Raw genomic sequence first — 20,240 nt, 5'->3', positions numbered from 1 at the left:
GACAGACAAGGAAATGCACAAGTCATGTGATAGACCTGACTGTAGGGGAATAAAAGCAATATTTTACTGTTTAGACACCTGACTGGGGCTCTTGTAATAAAACCAATTAACAAGAGAAAAGCATACATATTTATTTAATTAAAGTTTTATGTAACATGGGGATCCATGTCATATATTTGTACACAACCCAAAGAATAAACCCAAAGAAGCATTTTGAGCCAGGTGTTTCTGTACCGAGTTGGACAATGTGTAGCAGGTTGTAAAAAAGCGACACGGCCAGGGAGCTTGGGCTACTTAGTTAATTAGGTAGAGAAGTGACTAGAAAGATAAGAGTTGATTTTGCAAGATTTCTTTGTACAGATTTCTCTTTGTCTCCACTTCCAATCTTTGGTGCGAATGTTTCTTTCCTTCTAGAATAAGGCAATTTCTGATATGGGAGTTTGATCTGCTTTTAGGAAAGTCATCTGATGTTTTTCAAGTGCCTTTAACTTAAAATAATGTGTACACCTGAGTGGCGTAGTTGGGGTAGTGGTTTCTGAAATCCTTCAGGACAGTCGAGAGACTAGAGGACCTTGGGAATAGAATGACAACCTCAGAAAACTCACATGGGGAACTGGTGATTTGCTGGTTATTAAAACAGAATAATGGGATTTTCATTTAAAAGAAACAGCGTGTAGAGAGGCATAAAGGCTCGCCAGAGTGCAGCATAGTCAGGAAACAATGAGTGTGAAAAAATATGAATGGGTAGTACAGTCTCCTGGGCAGACACTACAGATGACAGGGGAAGTGGAAAGGCACCAAATATGGAAGTCATAACTTCCCTGTGAGAGTTTTTTAAATTCTAGCCACAGGTGATAAAAAAAATGAAGGAATTTTAAATGAGGGTTTGGGGGGGTGGTGTTGAGGATATGATATAAATATAGCCAAATGGCAGATTTCAAAGAGAGGTATTGAGGGAGATCTTTCGGATAAATGTCACCTCTTCTCTTTGGGGCGGGAGCAAGCCAGAGTGAGTGAGAGTGCATGGAAAACCAATGCTGCTTGGGGGATGGACCCCCTTGGTTGGTCTTCTGGGCAGAAGAAGCTGGCTTATCCTGTTGGGGTGAACAGTGACAAATGCAGTAGAGAACTTCACTGAGGCTGGCTTCTCTGAGCAGGCCATAGCTTCCCAAGAGCAGGATCTCGATGGCAAGTCTTTGCTGCCCATGCAGAGCGTAGATACGTTAAGCAGCCTGTCATCCACCTTGGACCAGCCCTGAAAATTTGCAGGTGCCACAGCAAGGTGCTGTGGGCAAGGCCGCTTAGAGGATGAGGATCCCAGTGGCTTTCTAGCCTCATCTCTGCCCCAACCCATTCCAGTCCCCATCTTTTGCAAGACCCCCAGCATCCAGGAGCTGGACTGGGGACTGATTCCAGTGAGGGAACATCTCTTCTCGCCCCCAGTGCATCATGTACTCCACAATAGAGGAGTGTCTGGTGAGCCAGGTCCTGCTCATTTCACCTCAGGAGGCCAATGCCCCCTGAATTGAGGAAATTTTTAGAAAAGAAAAATGTGGGCTTCACATTTCCCCTAGATCCTTTTCAGTTCAGCCAGATGCTTCCTATAAATGTTTTATTCTGCCTGTTTATTTTGGTGGGTGGCCTTTCCTTCCTTCCCCAACATCCAGGCCCCTCCCAAGTCTGTCCCTGGCCTCTGGCTCCTGGGAGCAGCTGGGATGGGGTCCCTGGGTCATTGCACCTGATATCATCATTTTCTTTTACCATTTTAATTTTCTAATTTTTTTGAATAATGTTCACTGGGCACTATGAAGAGTAGAATGAACAACATGGAAATTGAGAGTAATTCTATGATATTAGCTGTTGCAGCCAAATAGAACAACATGATGAATATAATCTTTCATATGTCTATACTTCAGGACATTGCTCCTCCAATTTCTATGTGTAATTTCAGGAATATATGTACCATTAAAATAAAAATTTGCATAAGCATGCCTGCATTAATCTAAAAATAGTGGAATATATCTTGAGATAGAAGAATAGTGACAATGTGAATATTCTGTTTTATTCCATATATATATATAAATTCACATAATTATAGATATATAGAATTCATATATATTAGCCAATGTAGTAGGAATATTCATATACATATTTTGGTCTATGTATAATGAATAAAATATTATTCATAATAGCACATAGCAAATGCCTTTGCAAAGTTTGCTTATGCACATTTGGCTCAGTATTTGAATGGCTTCCCTAATTCCCTCTGTGTTAAAATGAACTCAGTGAGAAAGCAGGATTTTATTGACAAAATGTAATTTTGTTATCCAGTAATTATACTTCTTTGATTGTGACAGGCTTTTAAGTAAAAAACAAAGTATAATGTTAACCACATCAAAGCATGCTTTTAAAATGGCTTTTTTTTGTAATATAGTCTTACAATTAAATGCTCTAAGTTGAAACTTGATATTTTAATACCTCTTTTGCTGCACAAACCCTGAATTAATTTGTCTGTTTCCCATGCATGCATCCCTTCATTCAACAAATAATTACTTATTGCCTGCAATATGAAAGGTACCTCACTAGCTAATAAAGGAGATGGAAAATACATCAGACATGGTGTGAGAACTCTGAAAAATCTGACACAAAGGAAAAATTAAATAGCACCTAGGTAAAAAATTAGAATGCTTGTCTGCAAAAGTAACAAAAAACTAGATACATTTTACAGTAATTCAGGGGAGGAAGCCATTACACTCCAATATGATATCCAGACTTCAAGTGAAGAATTTGAGATTTTACTTTACTTTCAAGTCAATAAGTTAGATTGCTCAGTTTCATAGATGCTGGCAGAAGATAGGAAACTCTGGATCAGAGGTTTGATGATCCATAGCACAGCAGGCAACTCAATTGTCCCTTGCTCCTCATGTGCCGGGGTGGGGAGGAAGCAGGAAGCAACCCATGAATATACCACGCACATAGTATATTTGGGTCACAGCTAAGGAATCATGAATTTTGGAATCCCCTGTCTTATATGAGGTCTGCTGACACCGCTCTTCACCCCCAAAGGTGGTTGTGTCTCTTTTCAAGGGTGTTTGTATAACCACCTTTGGGGGAAGAGGGTAGGTTTGTTTCCTGACAGGAGTATAGAGATAATATCTTTTTCTAGGAAAAGGGTTGAGGAGTGGTGTCAGCAGACCTCATATAAGACAGGGGATTCCAAAATTCATGATTACGTAGCTGTAACCCAAATATAGTATTCAATTGGCAGTGATAGAGAAGAGCAAAATTAATTATTAATCAGATAAATTATAAATTAAGGAAGAATAAAATACTAACATCAAAAAATAGTAAAATTGGAGAATAAAGGACAGGAAGGTAAAGCCAGAATTCAGAAGCCAGTATCACTGGAAATTGAATGAGGACTAGCCTTAGAATAAGAAAATGATACTGATATTATTTATCACTGAATCCGAAAATGATGGACACTGTAATTCCAGGGTTCACATCTTGTTAGCAATAGCTGTTTATGCCCATAAACACATCCCAAATGATAACTTTGTTTTAGAACACAGCATCCTGAAAATAGGTAAATATATGCATACATACACATATAGATATACACATACATATATACATTCAGTAATAATTTTTTTATTAAACTGAAAAATGTCTTTGTCCAGTAGTTGTGACTTTTACTTTATATAAGTACCTCAGAATTCAAATATAAATATAAATTTCTTTATATTTAAATCTGCCTGACAGTATGATGGATTTTAATAATTTATCATGGAAAAGTTAAGTTATATCATTTTCAAAGTACATCATGCTCTCATGAAGAACAGCCTCTCATCTTAAACATTTACAGGTTCAATAGTTGGGAAGAACCCCTTCTGTACACTGGGCATCCCCCTACCACCAATGTGTATTTCTCCACTCAAGACATCCATATGTAGCTAAAATGAACTTAATTTCCAAAAATATAACTTTGCATCATACTTTATCTTCTTTGGACATTTTTCCATTTAACCTAACCTTGTTCTATGCAAAGTCAGATAAATCCCTACCAGTAATACATAATGCTAAAGTTTTGGTAGCAATTATAATTCTAGGCTTTTTTTTTAAGGTTGCACCTGTGGCTTATTGAAGTGCTCAGGTTAGGGGTCAAATCAGAACTGCAGCCAAGACCTATGCCACAGCCACAGCAACACTCACTGGATCTGAGCTGCATCTGTGACCTAGGCCACAGCTTGCAGCAATGCTGGAGCTTTAACCCACTGAGCGAGGCTAGGAAACAAACCAGTATCCTCACAGAAACTACGTTGTGTTCTTAAGTCACTGAGCCACAATGGGAACTCCAATTCTAAGCTTTTTGAACATGCAAAATACTATCTTGCAGAACCCCATGCATAAAGAATGGGAAGATACATTCATAAAGTTGACAGAGTATTTTTTCCAAAGGCATTTCACAATAAGAAAAAGATCAAAGAAATATTCTTTTTAAAAAAGCAAACAGAAGGCATTCTCTAGACTTTTTTGTATTCCCAGGTTTATAAATTAAGAATGAGTTGGAAAGAAAATCCAGTCAAAGGCCCAAGTTACAAGCAATACATTTGGAGTAAGTGAGACAATATTTTTCTTTGATGATGGTGTTTGCTCAGAGCTCTTTGAAGGAGTGACTATACTTCAATCTATAAATGGCTAATTATTGAATCTTGAGTGATGTTCACCTAAGTCAGCATAAGAAAAATTGTTTATAATTGATACACAGCTATTAAATCATAAATTCAGGGGATCAACTGAATGTACAGGTTATTCAATGAAAAATTTCTCAGAGAATACAATCTTCATAAAATGTGATAGTTTTCTACAAAATGAACATTTGAGGTCAAGTCTCTTGACTCACACCATGTTTTTAACTCTTTTACAGAAGAGGGGTATTTATACAAGCAAGGGACTAGTCTTTCAAAGAAACATTGAATCATTTTAATTAAGTAAGGTGGGGAGAGTGGTTTGTGCTGCACATTAGTGTATGCAATGCATTATTTGGAAACTACTTATTTTTTTAGAGTATTATGATAATGCTTAATTTTTAATCACAAGGTTTTTTTTTTTTTTTTTTTTTTTTTTTTTTTTTTTTTTTTTTTTTTAAACAGCAGAAGACTAGCTTAGCTATGGAATGCAACAAGTAAACTTAGTGGATGAATATTATACAGCCATCAGAATTGGTCAGGGACCTTAAAAATCAGGTTTGGCAAGAAGTAGGAGCAGATAGAAGTTAGGCAGTAAGAAAAAATGTTAGTTAATTAACTTTGAAACAATGGCTAAAGTCACCCTCAATTCACTCAGCTGTCACTGAATTCTGTCCTGGATGTTAAGACCCTTACCACTTCTGTGCAAAATGTCTCATCTTTGCCCCCAACCATCCATCATCTACTCTAGGGTATCAGAATGTATAATTAATATGTATATGTCATTGGTGCAAGTTCTAATTAATGGTTTGAGGAAGAAAGTATCTGGTCCTTAGGTGGTCCAAGTGAAACTTAGGGCTCTGTTTATTATAATTCATATACAGAATATTCCAGGAAAGCAGGAAAGTTCTTGAATATTGCTTAGTAAAAAAAAAAAAATAGCAAATGCCAACAACGTATTTCTATTGTGTTATTCTCAACCAGTGATTAATTTTATTTTTAAAATTCTAAGCTATGCAGGGATGTATTTCTTGAAATAGGGCAGATAATTTTCACATTTGGATGTTTTCTCATTATGTAGTAAATGAAATTACTTTCAAAAGTACGGTAGTGATGTGTATATTTTCTCTTTCATTTTACTGAGCCTTAACACGTTTCATAATTGTCATAATAGAGCTTCATAAACATATAGTGCATAGGTAGAATAAAATGTATTTATGTATTTTGGAGATGCCATGCAAGATCATTATTTAAAGGAAACACTCATTCTACATTATCAGTAATGCATTACAAAAGCCGCTTTCTTCACCTTCCACTCATGAATTATGCTTTGTTAAACAACTTGGCATAAAGGGCAAAGATGTTAATTTCATTTAAAAATCACACCAAATGGTGTGAAAGTATTAAGATAACAACACCTTCTATATATTCATCAGCTTGACTTCTAAGAAGAAAAAGCCTGGTTTTTGAAATCTGTGACTTGAAAATAAAGAAACTTTTAATAAATTAAAAATAAAAGTTTTAAAAGATCTGAATAATTTTTAAATTGTAAAGAATATTAGAAGCAATTATTCAAGTCACAAATTTTAGTAAATGAGAAAATTGAGACAAAAGTAGATGTTTCACATAAATGCATAGTCGAAATAAATTGCCCAAATAATAGAAAATCTGTTTTCTTTCTTTCCTTTGCTCTTATCATGTTGGATCTAGAATGGTATTGCTCTTTTTTATATGTTAGAAGAGTCTTTGATTCATTTGAATTTCATTAAATCAAAACTGTATCTTCACATTCAAAAATATTGTTTCAATTTATATTTGTCAAATGATTAAAATAAAATCCCAATTGAAATCCAATATAATTCTTGCATTCCTGATAAAGTAATAATTATTTTTAACCCTAATTTATGGTGAGAAATACTGATAGAGAAAAGCACTTTGCCCTGGATTTGCAATTTTCTTTTCATCCCTTACTTAGAATAAACTTTTTTCTCACATGCATGAAAGAATTATTTTATCACTAATTATTTATATTCAGTTTTTAAGATCATTTATATTTTCATGTCAACCACTTTGTAATTCATTTAGATCTACATTTTGGTTTGTGCTGAGTGGAAGGGGTGAATATTTTGGAATGAGAAGATGACAAATCTAATGTTTTTTGCTAGATGGAATAGCTGTAATCTCAAATCTATATCTATATAGATATATATAGATAAGTATTTTCCAAATGCATACTGAAACACACAAATAAAAACACAGCAAAATTTACTATGTAGTTTTGTGTGTTTTCAATCATATCACTCAACTTTTTATCTTCCAAATTCTATTTTGTCTCACAGAAATATTTCTCAAGTTTTGCTTTACTTTTCAGTTCTACTAAAACCAAAATCCAAGTGCTCAGTGTTTCTTATTTGAAAATCAAAATAATTCTCATCTCCCCCATTCTTTTTGCCACCATCCTTTCCTTCTTTATACCTTTCTTTTCATAGCTGCTAGACCTATGTGTAGTGTCATTCCCAAGCCTGAATCTCTGTCTTGCCTGTAGGTGAAGAGCACATCCTAGACCATTATTTGAAGGCCTACTAAAACCCACACAAGCTATGATTCAGTCCACTAATATCATATTCGTGATATGTTCATTTATGCCTATCTGATCCCCAAGAGTGAAGTAACTTTCAATTGCATATATTTATTTTTTTCAGCCATCTTATTTTGTTTGTTTGTTTCTTTTTTTGGCCACAGCCATGGCCCATGGAAATGCCCATGCCAGGGATCAAATCCACATCACATCACTGACCCAAGCTGCTGCACTGACAATGCTGGATCCTTAACCCACTGTGCCATAAGGGCATTGCTTTTTTTCTTCTTTTTACTCACTAAAGAAATTAAATACCTACTTGATTGCTATAACAGTTTGTGAAAATTTTGAACCCCAAGGAGTATTTTGTTGAAGTTCTGTGAATCATATGTAGTAAGTAATCTATGTGCAACATGCATAGTAAATTGTAAACTGCACCACATCTAACAAAAACAAGATAAACTTACCCTTAGCATAGAGTCCCTAATAGATCATATTAACTCAGGAATAGGCATGTACTCATGGTCAATTTTTCAGCATTTCAACACTCCCTAGGGTTACATTTCTGTTGTTTCAAAGAGTATATGTATATACATATATGTATATATATTTCCTCAATCATGCATATAATTGAAAACTAAAATTACAGATAGGTATGTTCATGCAAAAATGCAGTGTCGCAGCCTATACATGATTGTGTTTATGTTTGTGTTTATTTCCAAAAGAACTTGCATGCATTGTTTGCCTATCAGCATCACACTGCAAAAAGTATAATTCCGTTCAGAGCAAATACATAAAACTCCCATGTCTATAATGTATATAATTTTCTCTCTTTCCATTAGGTAGAAAATGGTTGTCCCTGTTCGCCAACTGTGAAGACTTAGAATCAAACAACTTCAGCTTTGATTCTTCAAGTGTTTCAGGATGTAAATGTAGTCTAACCTTTCCCTGATGGGCAGTTAAATCATGGACACGCTAAACAATTTACTTTGGACTGTCCTTCCAAAAGATGCTTTGGCTTCTCTCTTGAATGCTCACTAAGCATTTGTAGCCAACAAGGAAAAGAAGGAGAACTGTGACCTGGAAAGTTATCTTACAATGAAAATTACGAGCACATCTTGCATCTGTCCAGTCCTAGTGTGTCTCTGTTTTGTGCAGAGGTGTTATGGAACTGCTCACCACAGCTCCATCAAGGGGACCAGAAACCAAACCAAACACATTGAAGGTGAAACCGAAGTCCACCACCGTCCCAAAAGGGGATGGGTTTGGAATCAGTTCTTTGTTTTAGAAGAACATATGGGACCAGACCCACAATATGTTGGAAAAGTAAGTTTTTATTATTTTATTTTTTCCTCTCCTGGGAAATTATGGGGTGAGATGAGGGTGGAGTTGGAATTGGATTTGCAGGGACATGGAACTTAAAGTGAATTATGTTATAGAATGCTATTTCTTCTATTAAACATTTAAAAATAACAATTCTGAAAAATGAACTTCATCAGTTGTGTCACATCTCTGTCAGTTAATAATACTAAGCTACAATGTTCTTTGTTTATTTGTTTGTTTGGTTTTTTACAGCCATATCCGTGGTATACAGAATTTCCCAGGCTAGGGGTCAAATTGGAGCTGCAGCTGCAGCCGATGCCACAGCTGCAGCAAAACCAGATCTGAGTCAGATCTGTGATCCATGCTACAGCTTGCTGCAGTGCCAGATCCTTAACCCACTGAATGAGGCCAGGGATCAAACCTGCATTCTCACAGACACTGTGTGGGGTTCTTAACTCACTGAGCCACAATGGGAACTCCCCTAGACTAGAATGTTCTTTACCATCATATTACCCTTGCTGTTCGCTCATGTAAAATGGAAACACTTAATTAAACACACAATTAGGTAATTTTGTCTTTATTACCATGAAGGTATATTGGAATCCATGATGCCATTTACTAGTAAATTGATATTTACAATTTTTTCCATCTATTGCTATAGCACATGAGGCTAAAAATAAAACATTTGACATTAATATTTTTCTGTTAATTGTTACAGAGATAGTATCTGATTTTAAGTCAGCCTTTAAAAGCATATGAATGTTTTTCCAATCCCCCAAATCAATTTCTATAAAGATGTTGATATAGTTTAAATATAGGTTAAATATACACTGGATGTACAGGTTTTTTTAAAATCCCAAAAGAATGATGTTGATAAAATGATCATAACTTCAGACCAACTTCCCTTTCACAAATGCAGAGAAGACAATCTAATGGCTCATCAAACCCTTTCGGAAAGTGTTTGCTCAGTGATAAGGGGGGTTTTTAACATGTGTCATCGAATCTCTAGGGTTAAGAATAGAGGGGGAAGTAGGGAAGCCTTCTTCTCATAAATTACTCTTGGAAGCAGCCATGCTTAGGTTTGTTCAGGACCTATGGGAGAAGCAGCTAGCACAGCAGCAAAATCTTCCTAATGGCAGGCTCAGTGACTTCTCTCTCCCTGCCTATTTATTTTTGCTTTAGCATTGTTAGTACTAAAAAAAAAAAAAATTAGATCTCCATCCAAGCCGTGGAGCTTCCCTAACGTGTGGGCAGTACAGGAGCACAAACCATCTGTTCACCCTTCATCCAACAGGGACTGTGTGATAGCTGTATTTTCTACACAAAGCAGCAGCTATAGAGTCAGAATATGAGACACAAAAAAGATCTGGAACAATTCTATTATTTTCATATATACATATTAAAACAAGACCAAAACCTCTCATCTTCATCCTAGACTTTCCCCCCTACAGAGTATTCCATGAAATACATGGAAATAAATATACTAAAGTAAAAACGTAATGTATTGAATTATTCCGAAGTTATTTTTATTATGAACTTCAAAATCACTTTTCAGTAATCCTTTCAATTTGTGAAAAGGTGAAAAAAAGGAACCTTTTCCCCCCTTTTGGGGAATACCCAAAAAGGAAAAAAATATGTATACTATTAAATATTTTGTTATGTGTGTTTCCTGTCAGTTTTAATTTAACTAAAAAACAAAACAAAGTTTGCTAGAAAGGGAAGGCAAAGCTCAGACAACTTCTCATTTTGGGGGTAGGTCACATAGTTTTAGTGAAATATGAAACCTCAAAACATTGACTAGTTGTTAAGCAATATTTTTGGGTTTTGGTGCCAATGAACATATGGTTGAGAGCTTGTTAGCCATCAGGAGGTGGTGGGGGCTGTGAACCTGTTTCTTTGTGGAGGTTCTTGGGAAACTGGTATTCATTCTACTGTTTGTAGTCTTCACAGGCAAATTTAAAGGGTCACAGCCAAAGATGGGGTCCTCTTATCTTTATCTGGACTGGGTGCCTCACTCAGTCATAGTCTTTCTGCTCAGTACTCGTCTGCCTTTATAAACAAGTCTAACTTAATTGCATAGGTTTGTTCCCCTCATCCCTCACGCCCTGCATGCATACATGCATAAATACATTCATATATGTAAAAAATTTTAAAAACAGCCCTGCAAAGCTCAACAATACACATGGACTTAAAGTCATGCCATCTTGTCCCATTATTTTTAATTAAGAAGGGAATTTATATTTCACTCTCTAAAAACATTTATAATGAACCAGCCCTCTATATTCAAAGTGTTCCTGAATGAAAGATAGAATCATTACAGTCACTATGAGCACGAAGAGGGAACGCCTCCAAAGTGCTGAAAATGACCCCCTGATCCCTTTTTACACAGAAATGCCAGCAGGAATTTTGTCAGCAGAAAATAAAAATCATATAAAGCAGCTCTGTTATTAAAATAAAATTTTTCCTGGATTTATTATGTAAGTTCATTTCAAATTATCCTTGAGCTCTTGATTGTAATTTTCTATATCTGTAATTAAATTTCATATTATAAATCAATATCATCTGCAATTTTGATAAGAGCTGAAGCCTGTTTTGATGTTTTTTAACTCATATTTTTATGATAATTCTCTAGACATTTTTTAATCAATGACTGCATTTATTATGAGGATATTTTTTTTTGACATTGGTCAATACATATTATTCACTACTAAGAGATTTTTTTAAGGCTAAGGCCATGATCATAAGGCAATTTCTCATGGTAAATAGTAGAAATATACATATATATGTCAGGTATATCCCATGTATACATTATCATAATTATATATAGTATAACATGCAATTACATATTTATTATATATACACATATAAGATATAATTATATACATTAAGTATATGTACTTATACATACATACAGATATGTATGATTGATAATCCATAAAGTTTCTTCAGAAGGTAATGCCACGAGAGATCAAATACCAAAACTAGTGTATGAATTGATCTCATTTATTTCATCTCATAGATTTGTTAATAATCTTTTTAAAAACTTGAAAGATTAAAGAAGATATAATAACATATTTGTTAGCAGCTAAGTCCTTTCTTCCTGGAACAAATTATATTGTAATACCATTGTAGTTAAAAAAAAAAAGCCTTCTCTCCTTTCCAAAAATCATGTAAAAACCAACATAAACCATCAAGTCTATTTTTTTAAATTTTTTGAAAGTTGAACTGTGTTAGTGAATCCCATTATAATCAAGAATATGATTTTATATAAGATAACGCATATATCCTAAAATGCTGGCCATATAGCATATCTAGCGCTGGATTAGATTTATTACCTCTATGAGATAATAATGACTAGGCAGGGCTGGATTTAAGGCTTCTCTGCTTATTATCCATATTACAACTGGCAAGTTTCTTTAATTCCCTGCATTTCTGACATATGACACTGAGAAAAACTGTTTGACCTTTCTTTTAGTAGTTATAAGTGATTTATAAAGTTTGGTTTATAGTTTGGATTATGGGTTAAACAAAGGCCTGTGAGCCAAATTTCATCCAGTTACATATTTTGGTATTGCCTTCATACTAAAAAGTTTTTTTTTTTAATTTAACTATTAATTTTTTTCAATATTTATTTATTTATTGGGCCATGCCTACAGCATGTGGAAGTTCCTGGACCAAGGACCAAACCTGTGCCACAGAAGTGACCCAAGCCACTGCAGTGACAACCCCAGATTATTAACCCACTGTGCCATAAGAGAACTCCCTAAAATTTTTATTATTTATTTTTAATTTTTTCAATTAAATTGTAGTTGATTCACAATGTTATATCAATTTCTATTCTAGAGCAAAGTGGCCCAGTCATATATATATATATTCTTTTTCTCATATTATCTTCCATCATGTTTTATCACTAGAGATTGGATATAGCTCCCTGTGCTGTACAGCAGGACCGCATTACTTATGCATTCTAAATGTAAGAGTTTTCCTCTGCTAACCCCAAACTCCAATCCATCCTATTTCCTCCCCCTCCCCCTTGGCAATCACAAGTCTGTTTTCCATTTCTGTGTGTGTTTTTGTTCTGTAGATAGGTCCATTTGTGCCACATTTTAGATTCCGCATATAACTTATATAATGATATTTGTCTTTCTCTTCCTGACATACTTCACTTAGTATGAGAATCTCTAGCTGCCTCCATATTGCTGCAAATGGCATTATTTCATTCTTTTTTGTGGCCGAGTAGTGTTCTGTTATGTATATGTACCACATCTTCTTAATCTGTTCATCTGTAGATGGACGTTTAGGTTATTTCCATGTCTTGGCTATTGCAAATAGTGCTGCTTTGAACATAGGGGTGCATGTATCTTTTTGAATGAAAGTTTTGTTTGGATGTATGCCTGGTGAGTTAGTTCTATATTTAATTTTCTGAGGAACCTCCATACTGTTTTTCATAGTGGTTGTACCAATTTACATTCTCACCAACAGTGTAGGACATTACCTTTTGACACTACCCTCTCCAGCATTTGTTATTTGTAGACTTATTAATGATGGCCATTTTGACCAGAGTGAGGTGGTACCTCATTGTAGCTTTGATTTGTAGTTCTCTGATAATTCACAATGTTGAAAATTTTTTCATATGCCTGCTGGCCATTCATGTCTTCTTTGAAGAAATATCTGTTTGAGTCCTCTGCCCATTTTTTTGATTGGGTTGTTTGTTTGCTTTTGTGTTGTTGAATTGTGTGAGTTGTTTGTATATTTTGGAGAATAAGCCCTTGTCAGTCGCATCATTTGCAAGCATTTTCTCCCATTATGTAGGTTATCTTTTGGGGTTTTGTTTGTTTGTGGTTTCCTTTGTCATGCAACAGCTTCTATGTTTCTGGAGTTCCCATCATGGTGCAGCGGTTAATGAACCTGACTAGTGTCTATGAGGACGTGGGTTCAATCCCTGGCCTTTCTCAGTAGGTTAAGGATCTGGTGTTGCCATGAACTGTGATGTAGGTCACAGACGTGGCTCGGATCCCACTTTGCTGTGGGTGTGGCTGTGGCTGGCAACTGTAGCTCCAATTTGACCCCTAGCCTGGGAACCTCCATATGCTGTGGGTGCAGCCCTATAAGAACAAAAAGACAGAAAAAAAAAAAAAAAAAGGCTTCTAAGTTTGATTAGATCCCATTTGTTTATATTTGTTTCATTTCTGTTGCCTTGGGAGACTGACCTAAGAAAACATTTGTATAGTTGATGTCAGAGAATGTTTTGCCTATGTTCTCTTCCAGGAGTTTTACGGTGTCTTATCATATGTTTAAGTCTTTAAACCATTTCGAGTTTATTTTTGTGCATTGTGTGAGGATGTGTTCTAGTTACATTGATTTACATGTAGCTCTCCAGTTTTCCCAGCACCACTTGCTGAAAATGCTGTCCTTTTCCCCTTTTATATTCCTGACTCCTTTGTTGAAGATTAATTGGCTGAGGGTGTCTGGTCTCTCAATTCTGTTCCACTTGTCCATATGTCTGTTTTTGTATCAATACCAAACTGTCTTGATTACTGTACCTTTGTAACATTGTCCGCGAGAGTCATACTTCCTGCTTTTTTTTCCCCCCTGAGGATTGCTTTTATGGTTCCATATAAAATTTTAGATTATTTGTTCTAGTTCTGTAAAAAATGTCATAGGTAATTTGATACGGTTGACATTAATTCTGTAGATTGCTTTGGGTAATATAGCCATCTTAACAATATTAATTCTTCTAAACTGGGAGCAGGGATATCTTTCCATTTATTTGAATCTTTAATTTCCTCGATTAATGTTTTATTGTTCTCAGCATCCCATGCTGCTGCAGTGAAAATGCCAGATCCTTAACCTGCTGTGCTACAAGAGAATTCCCTAAAATTTTTTAAAAGTAATGCTTTAAATAATACTCTATGACACACGTAAATGAAATGAAACCCAAATTCAGTTTCCACAAGCAATGCTTTATTGGAATACAGCCATACTTGCATTTATGTATAATATTTGGCTTTTTTCCAGCTACAAAGGCAGAATTGAATGAGGGAGAGTAAGGTGCAGATAGTTTAAAAAAATTTACTAATGACCATTTACAGAAAATATTTAAAGCCCCTGGTTAAAATATCATCCTCACCTGGCAGCCTGTGAATGCTTTGTAAGCAGCTTCTAGGACTATTTTATCCTTATTTGCACAGAATCTTTCTCAATGCCTATTGTAATGATCAAATGTAGTAATTCACTGGAAAGGGCTCCATGAACTCTAACCTATTATAGTTATGTTAATGGTTGTGGTAATTATTTAAAATTATTCACACGAGAATATTTCACTAACCATTGCTCTCATGGAGGAGAGAAGTTTTTGAGGTCTTTACCTCCCTATCTTCGTTGGCAAACCCTCTTCCATGGTTATTTTAATGAAGGTTTGTTAATTCTTGGTGTTTTAATTTTTATTATTTTTGTTTCATTATATGCAGTAATGTAATGAGTGCCCATGCACCCACATCCTTTAGTATACATGTACATACATATCTTTGGGAGAGATTTTTCAGAAGTGGGATTCTGATTAAAAAATAAATTATAATTTTGTTAAAATTGTACTACTGTTTACCTCTCTCAGTGATGTATGGGAGTAACTTTTTTCTACAGCAATGCCAAGATATTATTGTAAAACTTGGAATTTTGCAAATAGGTGAACAATTGCATCTCTGTGTACTTTCAATTTACATTTCTCTTATTATGAATGAAATTGATAATTTTTTCATAGTTGAGGGGATATGAATATTTCTTTTATCCTGACTCTTCAGGGTCCTTGATTGTGTATTCTTTTGTTATTCTTTTAAACTTATCAACACTAGCAGTTCTTTCCCTGATAGGTGCAATAATTCTTTCCAGGAGTTCCCTTCGTGGCGCAGTGGTTAACGAATCCAACTAGGAACCATGAGGTTGCGGGTTCGGTCCCTGCCCTTGCTCAGTGGGTTAACGATCCGGCGTTGCCTTGAGCTGTGGTGTGGGTTGCAGACACGGCTCGGATCCCGCGTTGCGGTGGCTCTGGCATAGGCCAGTGGCTACAGCTCCGATTCAACCCCTAGCCTGGGAACCTCCATATGCCGTGGGAGCAGCCCAAAGAAATAGCAAAAAAAAAAAAAAAAAGAAAAAAAAATTCTTTCCAGTGATGTTACCAAGAAGTTTTTTATAGTAGTTACCATCATGGCTCAGTGGAAATGAATCTGACTAGTATCCATGAGGACACAGGTTCGACCCCTGGCATTGCTCAGTGGTTTAAAGATGTGGCTTTGCCATAAGCTGTGGTATAGGTTGCATATGTGGCTCAGATCTGGCATTGCTGTGGCTCTCTCATGGGCTGGCTTCATAGCTCCAATTCGACCCCTAGCTTGGGAACCTCCATATGTTGTGGGTGTGGCCCTAAAAAAATAAAGAAAAAAAATAAGTGTTTCATAGTTACTATTTGTTTCTAATTTTTGCTTTGTGAAATGTATCATTTTATTACAGTAATTCTTAGCATTCCTTTGACTAAAACTATATTTTCATTTGATTGGATCCTAAAATTTGAGGATACTGGTGTTTAGAATTAATGGCACTAGACAAAAAATGCATTATTTATGTCTTAAGTTCTTTAAAAAAATTTTTTTTTAGTTGATTTACAATGTTCTGTCAGTTTCTGCTATACAGTAAAGTGACCCAGTTATACACACACACACACACACATTCTTTTTCTCACATTATCCTCCATCATGTCCCATCACAAGTGATTAGATATAGTTGCCTGTGCTATACAGTAGGTTCTCATTGCTTATTCACTCCAGATGCAATAGTTTGCATCTACCAACCCAATTTGGGTTTGGTAGATGCAATCTTCAGGTCTTGATTTCTATAGTTTATCACATATATTAGAAAATATTACTTATTGAATAAAAAGTATGGTGCAAAAATAGAATTGTTTATTTTAGAGATCAGAAATTATAATCTAGAATCCATATGAATTCTTATTTTGGGCTACTAGCTATTGACTGTATTGCATATATATCTCATCCTTACCAGTAGAGTATATGCAATGTGTTGGTTGTAGTTGCAAAGTGTATTGGCATGTACTGGTATATACTAGGAATATTTAAATATGTGTTACTATTAGAATTTAACTAAGGACATACATAAGCAATAATGTCTGTTAATACACAACAACTGGCAATTCATAAATTTCAAATGATAACTGCACATGATTAGCTAGATATTTTGCTCCATCTCCATAAATACATTATTTTCATTTTAAAAACATTATAGGAATTCCCATTGTGTCACAGCAGAAACAAATCCTACTAATATCCATGAGGATTTGAGTTTGATCCCTCGCCTTGCTCAGTGGATCGGCAATCCAGCATTGCCCTGAACTGTGGTGTAGGTTGTGATTGTGACTTTGATCCTGTGGCTGTGATGTAGGTGGGCAGCTGTGGCTCCCATTCATCCCCTGGCCTGGGAACTTCCGTGTGCCATGGGTGCAGCCCTAAAAAGCTAAAAAGTAAAATAAAATTAAATTAAAAATAATAATAATTAAAAACATTATAGATGACTTCTTTAACTGGCTGATCATTCTTGTATAAGAAATAAAGGAAAGTCTATGTTTTTTTCAGTATATCTGTGAATGGATATTACCCACATTGCATTATTTTATAATTAAAGAGATTATAATAAAAAATTCTAAGCAGGAAGTAAGACACCAAAAAGTGTGTTTCTACTTAGCACCATGTTTTAGGCTAAGATATCTAAATCTACTCACAATGTTACATTAGGTTTTGGTCTGTATTGACATGAAATATATATTTGATAGCAAACATCAATGACTTAGATTTTTTTTTAGGATAAACAATGAAATATATCCTCCATCTTCACTCCCCTTCATTGATGGTATATGTTCTTATAACTGCCAGCATTTTTTTCTAGATATAAACTGTAACATGTGGAAGATATTGCTTATAGATGTTAAGAATATAGTTACTAAAAGTTACCTCTCACTCCCCTCTTTACCCATGTCCTACATGCGTGAGTAGCTAAGTGTAGACTCTAGGCAATTATTCCCAACCTGCTTCATTACAAAACAACAACAAACATATAGAGGGTAAGCAAGGAATTCTAGTGGTATAAAAGAACTAAGAAATCGTCTTGCTGAATTCCTCAAGTAATAGAAAGCAATGGTGCTTGAAACATTTAGGTGACCTCTTCATGGGAAGAGGGATTAGTTATGGCAGCTCCAGAGAAGAGATTGGAAGATATCTGATTTTATAATGAAAATCACTTTCTTGTATATAGTGCATGAAATTCCCCTCTCATCATCATTGCTATTGCCATTATTCCATATTTTTTCTTTCTTTAAAAAAGAACCTTCAAATCTCTTTTAATATAAAGTACTATGACTTCAAGTTAAATAAATGATTTTGGGGTTAGAGAGGGAATAAATCATGTAAAAAGGAATGGGAATTCAGGCTTTTCAGAAAAAAAAAATAGCTTGAATGTTATCATGACCTCTGAATTAAGAATTAAATGCACAGCAAGAAAAGGTCCTAATTGTCATTTAATATTGTCAAGATGATAATTTTATGAACATTTTTATCATAACTTCTTTGAAGTGGAAGACTTCTGGTATCAAAACATGGCATTTGAGTTTTTTACAAGTGACAATGTGATGATGTGATGTCATGTGAAATTAATTTATGGCACCCAGTTCCATATGGATATAGAACTTTCTCAATACTCATCATGGAAATTTAACTATTTAGATCCAGTCCTATAAGAAATTGGGTGCATAAAGGAACTTAACTTAGTACATAGTTCATTTAGGTAGTCCTATAGAACCCTTTTTAATAAAATAAATCAGATTTTAATAATTTTTAATTTACTTCTAGAGAAAGTGATATTCCATTTAAATTATTTAGAAATGTTTGAATTGGAGTTTCCATTATGGCTCAGCAGGTTAAGAGACTCACATCGTGTCCCTGAGTATGCAGGTTTGACTCCTGGCCTTGCTCAGTGGGTTCAGGATCAGGTGTTGGTGCAAGTTGTGATGTTCACAGATGTCATTCAGATCTGGTCTGTCTGTGGCATGGCACGGGTCTCAGCTGCAGCTCCAGTTTTATCCCTAGCCTGAGAACTTCCATATGCTGCACGTGCAGCTGTAAAAAAAGAGTTTAAATTAATAGCATTCACATTCATTGTTTATAGTGTTTCTTAATACTACACTGGAAAAATTTTAAAACATTATCAATACAAAGCCATACATACATTATAGGCACAGTATCTGTATTTATATGCATTTATGTTTGTTCACATTGTGAACTTTATATTACTATATAAACGCATCCACTCATGTGTGTGTGTATGTGTGTTTGTATGTATCAGTGGTGCTAAACCAAAGGTGACTTTGACACCTGCGGGCATTAGACTATGTCTGGACACATTTTTCACCCCTGTAACATTGCCTATTAATTTCACTTGGCATAATCACTATAGTCGAAGATATTTAAAGAGTCCAGAGCAATGTTTAAGTACGTTTTCAAATTGTAATAAAAAGTATGAAAATAAGTATAATCCAGTGGACATTTGGGTTGATTCCATGTCTTGGCTATTGTGAATAGTGCTGCAATGAACATGCAGGTGCATGTGTCTTTTTTTAAGTAGAGTTTTGTCCGGATATATGCCCAAGAGTGGGATTGCTGGGTCATATGGTAGTTCTATGTATAATTTTCTAAGGTACCTCCATACTGTTCTCCATAGTGGTTGTACCAGCTTACATTCCTAACAGTGCAGGAGGGTTCCGTTTTCTCCACACCCCCTCCAGCACTTGTTATTTGTGGACTTCTTAATGATGGCCATTCTGACTGGTGTGAAGTGGTATCTCATGGTAGTTTTGATTTGCATTTCTCTAATAATCAGTGATGTTGAGCATTATTTCAAGTACTTGTGGGTCACCATGATGTGCAGTAGAAAGAATACATATATAAAGAAATAAAAAAATACTTAAAAAAATAAAATATTAAACAAACAAAAACAAAACAAAATAACAAACCATAATTCAGTCTGTATTATATTAGCCTAAATACAATTTCAAATAGAATTTATCATTTTAATTGAAAGAAACTCCCCCAAGTCAAAAGGCCTTAGGGTCTTTGAATGTGAACCTAATTCATAATGTGGACCTTTAATGTGGACCTAATTTATGGTTGTAACTTGTAGGGAATTGGTGCTACTGGCATTTAGTTCGTGGAGGCCAGGGATGCTATGACACATTCTAAAACACAAAGGACAAACTCTCCCCAAAAACAAAGCAAACAAAACAAAAACAAAGAGTTAGACTAAAATGGTAATAGTGCCAGCCTTAATCTATATTGACATCCTTATATCACATTTGTCTTGATCAAAATGTTTTTGAATATTTTGTCCATACTATCACATCACTATAATGATATTTTGCATCTGACATTTGTAATACACATACAGATTAATTTTAACTTTTAGTTTTTTTTGTGCAATCTGACATTTTATTTTTCCAAGCAATCATTTCATTCTATTGTTTATTATGATTATTGTGTTTTCTACTTTTTACATGCCTACTGGACGAATTGTTTTAAGCCAACCAGTTGCTCATT

At 35.0% G+C, this 20,240-nt stretch overlaps 1 protein-coding gene across 20 annotated transcripts in view; it reads left to right on the top strand.

The window, feature by feature from the left end:
* CDH18 (cadherin 18) overlaps window positions 1-20,240 on the top strand; it is a 1,020,178-nt gene that overhangs the window by 672,350 nt on the left and 327,588 nt on the right. For all 20 annotated transcript variants that reach the window (XM_021076971.2, XM_021076969.2, XM_021076964.2 and 17 more), the window contains one exon: window positions 8,109-8,592. In XM_021076971.2, the coding sequence (XP_020932630.1) occupies window positions 8,365-8,592 (228 nt within the window). In that variant the 5' untranslated portion in view covers window positions 8,109-8,364. The remainder of the gene's footprint in view (window positions 1-8,108; window positions 8,593-20,240) is intronic.

Source organism: Sus scrofa, chromosome 16, assembly GCF_054392235.1.
Source record: "Sus scrofa isolate SSC_HxYL_T2T_F1_AM1 chromosome 16, Sscrofa_HxYL_maternal_Yorkshire_Landrace_v2.0, whole genome shotgun sequence".
NCBI lineage: Eukaryota > Metazoa > Chordata > Mammalia > Artiodactyla > Suidae > Sus > Sus scrofa.
Note: the sequence above shows the minus strand (reverse complement) of the source record. Positions and strands in the feature narration are given on the sequence as shown.